Source organism: Diaphorina citri, unplaced genomic scaffold (genome assembly GCF_000475195.1).
Source record: "Diaphorina citri unplaced genomic scaffold, Diaci psyllid genome assembly version 1.1 scaffold1661, whole genome shotgun sequence".
In the NCBI taxonomy this organism is placed as follows: Eukaryota; Metazoa; Arthropoda; class Insecta; order Hemiptera; family Psyllidae; genus Diaphorina; species Diaphorina citri.
Genome location: NW_007379087.1, coordinates 101,049 through 107,048, shown reverse-complemented (window position 1 = coordinate 107,048; position 6,000 = coordinate 101,049). Strand labels below are relative to the sequence as shown.

At 28.0% G+C, this 6,000-nt stretch overlaps 1 protein-coding gene across 1 annotated transcript in view; it reads left to right on the top strand.

The window, feature by feature from the left end:
* The window catches only part of LOC103516776, a 29,226-nt gene that overhangs the window by 8,421 nt on the left and 14,805 nt on the right, over positions 1 to 6,000 (top strand). The window contains exon 2 of the mRNA XM_026829076.1: positions 1,684 to 1,838. Coding sequence (XP_026684877.1) covers positions 1,833 to 1,838 — 6 coding nt within the window. The 5' untranslated portion in view covers positions 1,684 to 1,832. The remainder of the gene's footprint in view (positions 1 to 1,683; positions 1,839 to 6,000) is intronic.

The following is a 6,000-nucleotide window of genomic DNA, read 5'->3' as shown; positions in this document are numbered from 1 at the left end:
CCAGATATTCTTTCTGGGCGTCCAAGGGGTTTTCAAACCCCCAATCCTTCCAACACTGTGAGGGTGTTATGCCTATCTCACGGATGTGGAAAGCAAACAAGCTATTGTAAATACACACTCATCTCCTAGCAAAAAGGCCTAATTAAAACAAATTAGTCTGTTTTGTTGAGGTGAGGTGAGTTGAAGTGATCCAGGTGAGTTTTTGTAATCCCATCCTCGTCGCCAGAATCCCAATCATGAGCAACTTTTAGAAGCATTAGAAAAGCACTTTGAGCCTTAAAAAGTACATCGTCATGGCTCAGTTCAATTTTTTTCAATCAATCAAAAACATGATGAGTCATTCCAGAACTTCTATGCGACACTTCGGAGATTAGCCAAGGATTGTGAGTTTGGGGAGCAAGAAGAAAATATCGTGAAGTCGAGAATAATATTAGGACTGAAGGACAGAGAGCTACAACAGAGGTTATTACAAAATGCAGATGACCGGCTTGACGATATAGTTAACCATTGTAAATGTGCAGAGGAGGCTATGAGCAACCAGCAGCAAAGATAAAAAAAACAAAGAAAAAGATGAAGTCTCGAGAATTCTAGGCAAAACCAAAACCTACCCATCAAAGGCCACCTCAACAAAACATAGTCTAAATCGGCATGATTACCTTGACGGTAATATTACTTGTGGTGGCGTGTGCACATTCGTACAATACTTGTCATTCAAAAGAGTTACACATTTCTGTTGGGTTAAATCAAAATCCCGCTTTTAAAAATAATTAGTACCAATTTTCACCACTGTGGTGGCAGCACCTCCTGAGGGCTTTTTGTTTTGATTTGGAATGTTTTGAAAAAAATTTATTTATTTATTTATTTATTAAAAATCCCAGATGGGATAGTTTACAATACAATTCAGTAAAATACAATTAAGTGAATTTGGAGCTTATAATATAACTAAAATTACCTATGTAGTCAAGGTACTGACTACCTAGCTAGATATTACATTTTAATCTTTTTATGATTTCCCCTATATTCATGCTAATGTCCAAGTTGTTGTACATATTATTGAAGTTGGACATTGCGATTTCAAGTGGGGTTGTTAATCTATTTTTGGGGATACTTAAGATTTTTTTACAAGCTATCTGACGTAAAAGTACGTGCTTTTTGCATTTATAGAGGATGATGAGCAATCTAGGTAACTGTTGGGTATCAAAACATACTAGTCTTTTATTAGGTACTAGTATTCGTCATTAGGTAGCCGAGCTAAGAACCTAATTATAACTTGATAACTGTTATTAAAGCTATAAAATCGCTATTTATAAATTAATAACTTCGATCAGTGGCGGACTTTTCGTGAAATACCTAGGGCAGTATATTGCTTAACTAACATTTTATAGAATAGAATACTAACTGGAGGACGTTAAACAAGGAGTATACCAGCCTGACATTTCCTTGCTAAAGAAACAGCAAAGGTTGAGTTAGTTAGCTTAGTTGGTAGTGCGTCTGCCTTGTATGCGCGGGTTCGATTTCCGCCCGGGGCGGATTTTATCCTGATGGGATAATGTTCGTTCTCGGAACGGCTGGCTTTTTCCTATCCTGTCTTCCTTCTCTCTTCGATTTCGGGACGATAAGACCATAGCAGTTACAGTTCCCTCTGTCAAACCTCAAAAAAAAAAAAACTTTTTTTTCTTACAGGTATCAAGAGATGTTTCACTGAGCTGGGGCCCAAGTTGACCGGGTTTCATCTGCCCCCCACCTCCAACTTGGAGGCCAACATCCTCTATCTGGCCACCTATGTTAAGCAACTGTTTGTCGAGTATGGTGACATTGTCTACCTGAACAATATGGAGGTAAAGTATTAAGTATAAGTAGTTTTTTTTTTTTTTAAGGTTTTTTTTACAATGTTTAATCCTTGTTTACAATTTCCTATTTTTTGTTTACAATTCCATTCTTTTCCATCCTATATTTAGCGTTTACAATTTCGTATTTATTTTTACAATGTTTAATCCTTGTTTACAATTTCCTATTTTTTGTTTACAATTCCATTCTTTTCCATCCTATATTTAGCGTTTACAATTTCGTATTTATTTTTACAATGTTTAATCCTTGTTTACAATTTCCTATTTTTTGTTTACAATTCCATTCTTTTCCATCCTATATTTAGCGTTTACAATTTCGTATTTATTTTTACAATGTTTAATCCTTGTTTACAATTTCCTATTTTTTGTTTACAATTCCATTCTTTTCCATCCTATATTTAGCGTTTACAATTTCGTATTTATTTTTACAATGTTTAATCCTTGTTTACAATTTCCTATTTTTTGTTTACAATTCCATTCTTTTCCATCCTATATTTAGCGTTTACAATTTCGTATTTATTTTTACAATGTTTAATCCTTGTTTACAATTTCCTATTTTTTGTTTACAATTCCATTCTTTTCCATCCTATATTTAGCGTTTACAATTTCGTATTTATTTTTACAATGTTTAATCCTTGTTTACAATTTCCTATTTTTTGTTTACAATTCCATTCTTTTCCATCCTATATTTAGCGTTTACAATTTCGTATTTATTTTTACAATGTTTAATCCTTGTTTACAATTTCCTATTTTTTGTTTACAATTCCATTCTTTTCCATCCTATATTTAGCGTTTACAATTTCGTATTTATTTTTACAATGTTTAATCCTTGTTTACAATTTCCTATTTTTTGTTTACAATTCCATTCTTTTCCATCCTATATTTAGCGTTTACAATTTCGTATTTATTTTTACAATGTTTAATCCTTGTTTACAATTTCCTATTTTTTGTTTACAATTCCATTCTTTTCCATCCTATATTTAGCGTTTACAATTTCGTATTTATTTTTACAATGTTTAATCCTTGTTTACAATTTCCTATTTTTTGTTTACAATTCCATTCTTTTCCATCCTATATTTAGCGTTTACAATTTCGTATTTATTTTTACAATGTTTAATCCTTGTTTACAATTTCCTATTTTTTGTTTACAATTCCATTCTTTTCCATCCTATATTTAGCGTTTACAATTTCGTATTTATTTTTACAATGTTTAATCCTTGTTTACAATTTCCTATTTTTTGTTTACAATTCCATTCTTTTCCATCCTATATTTAGCGTTTACAATTTCGTATTTATTTTTACAATGTTTAATCCTTGTTTACAATTTCCTATTTTTTGTTTACAATTCCATTCTTTTCCATCCTATATTTAGCGTTTACAATTTCGTATTTATTTTTACAATGTTTAATCCTTGTTTACAATTTCCTATTTTTTGTTTACAATTCCATTCTTTTCCATCCTATATTTAGCGTTTACAATTTCGTATTTATTTTTACAATGTTTAATCCTTGTTTACAATTTCCTATTTTTTGTTTACAATTCCATTCTTTTCCATCCTATATTTAGCGTTTACAATTTCGTATTTATTTTTACAATGTTTAATCCTTGTTTACAATTTCCTATTTTTTGTTTACAATTCCATTCTTTTCCATCCTATATTTAGCGTTTACAATTTCGTATTTATTTTTACAATGTTTAATCCTTGTTTACAATTTCCTATTTTTTGTTTACAATTCCATTCTTTTCCATCCTATATTTAGCGTTTACAATTTCGTATTTATTTTTACAATGTTTAATCCTTGTTTACAATTTCCTATTTTTTGTTTACAATTCCATTCTTTTCCATCCTATATTTAGCGTTTACAATTTCGTATTTATTTTTACAATGTTTAATCCTTGTTTACAATTTCCTATTTTTTGTTTACAATTCCATTCTTTTCCATCCTATATTTAGCGTTTACAATTTCGTATTTATTTTTACAATGTTTAATCCTTGTTTACAATTTCCTATTTTTTGTTTACAATTCCATTCTTTTCCATCCTATATTTAGCGTTTACAATTTCGTATTTATTTTTACAATGTTTAATCCTTGTTTACAATTTCCTATTTTTTGTTTACAATTCCATTCTTTTCCATCCTATATTTAGCGTTTACAATTTCGTATTTATTTTTACAATGTTTAATCCTTGTTTACAATTTCCTATTTTTTGTTTACAATTCCATTCTTTTCCATCCTATATTTAGCGTTTACAATTTCGTATTTATTTTTACAATGTTTAATCCTTGTTTACAATTTCCTATTTTTTGTTTACAATTCCATTCTTTTCCATCCTATATTTAGCGTTTACAATTTCGTATTTATTTTTACAATGTTTAATCCTTGTTTACAATTTCCTATTTTTTGTTTACAATTCCATTCTTTTCCATCCTATATTTAGCGTTTACAATTTCGTATTTATTTTTACAATGTTTAATCCTTGTTTACAATTTCCTATTTTTTGTTTACAATTCCATTCTTTTCCATCCTATATTTAGCGTTTACAATTTCGTATTTATTTTTACAATGTTTAATCCTTGTTTACAATTTCCTATTTTTTGTTTACAATTCCATTCTTTTCCATCCTATATTTAGCGTTTACAATTTCGTATTTATTTTTACAATGTTTAATCCTTGTTTACAATTTCCTATTTTTTGTTTACAATTCCATTCTTTTCCATCCTATATTTAGCGTTTACAATTTCGTATTTATTTTTACAATGTTTAATCCTTGTTTACAATTTCCTATTTTTTGTTTACAATTCCATTCTTTTCCATCCTATATTTAGCGTTTACAATTTCGTATTTATTTTTACAATGTTTAATCCTTGTTTACAATTTCCTATTTTTTGTTTACAATTCCATTCTTTTCCATCCTATATTTAGCGTTTACAATTTCGTATTTATTTTTACAATGTTTAATCCTTGTTTACAATTTCCTATTTTTTGTTTACAATTCCATTCTTTTCCATCCTATATTTAGCGTTTACAATTTCGTATTTATTTTTACAATGTTTAATCCTTGTTTACAATTTCCTATTTTTTGTTTACAATTCCATTCTTTTCCATCCTATATTTAGCGTTTACAATTTCGTATTTATTTTTACAATGTTTAATCCTTGTTTACAATTTCCTATTTTTTGTTTACAATTCCATTCTTTTCCATCCTATATTTAGCGTTTACAATTTCGTATTTATTTTTACAATGTTTAATCCTTGTTTACAATTTCCTATTTTTTGTTTACAATTCCATTCTTTTCCATCCTATATTTAGCGTTTACAATTTCGTATTTATTTTTACAATGTTTAATCCTTGTTTACAATTTCCTATTTTTTGTTTACAATTCCATTCTTTTCCATCCTATATTTAGCGTTTACAATTTCGTATTTATTTTTACAATGTTTAATCCTTGTTTACAATTTCCTATTTTTTGTTTACAATTCCATTCTTTTCCATCCTATATTTAGCGTTTACAATTTCGTATTTATTTTTACAATGTTTAATCCTTGTTTACAATTTCCTATTTTTTGTTTACAATTCCATTCTTTTCCATCCTATATTTAGCGTTTACAATTTCGTATTTATTTTTACAATGTTTAATCCTTGTTTACAATTTCCTATTTTTTGTTTACAATTCCATTCTTTTCCATCCTATATTTAGCGTTTACAATTTCGTATTTATTTTTACAATGTTTAATCCTTGTTTACAATTTCCTATTTTTTGTTTACAATTCCATTCTTTTCCATCCTATATTTAGCGTTTACAATTTCGTATTTATTTTTACAATGTTTAATCCTTGTTTACAATTTCCTATTTTTTGTTTACAATTCCATTCTTTTCCATCCTATATTTAGCGTTTACAATTTCGTATTTATTTTTACAATGTTTAATCCTTGTTTACAATTTCCTATTTTTTGTTTACAATTCCATTCTTTTCCATCCTATATTTAGCGTTTACAATTTCGTATTTATTTTTACAATGTTTAATCCTTGTTTACAATTTCCTATTTTTTGTTTACAATTCCATTCTTTTCCATCCTATATTTAGCGTTTACAATTTCGTATTTATTTTTACAATGTTTAATCCTTGTTTACAATTTCCTATTTTTTGTT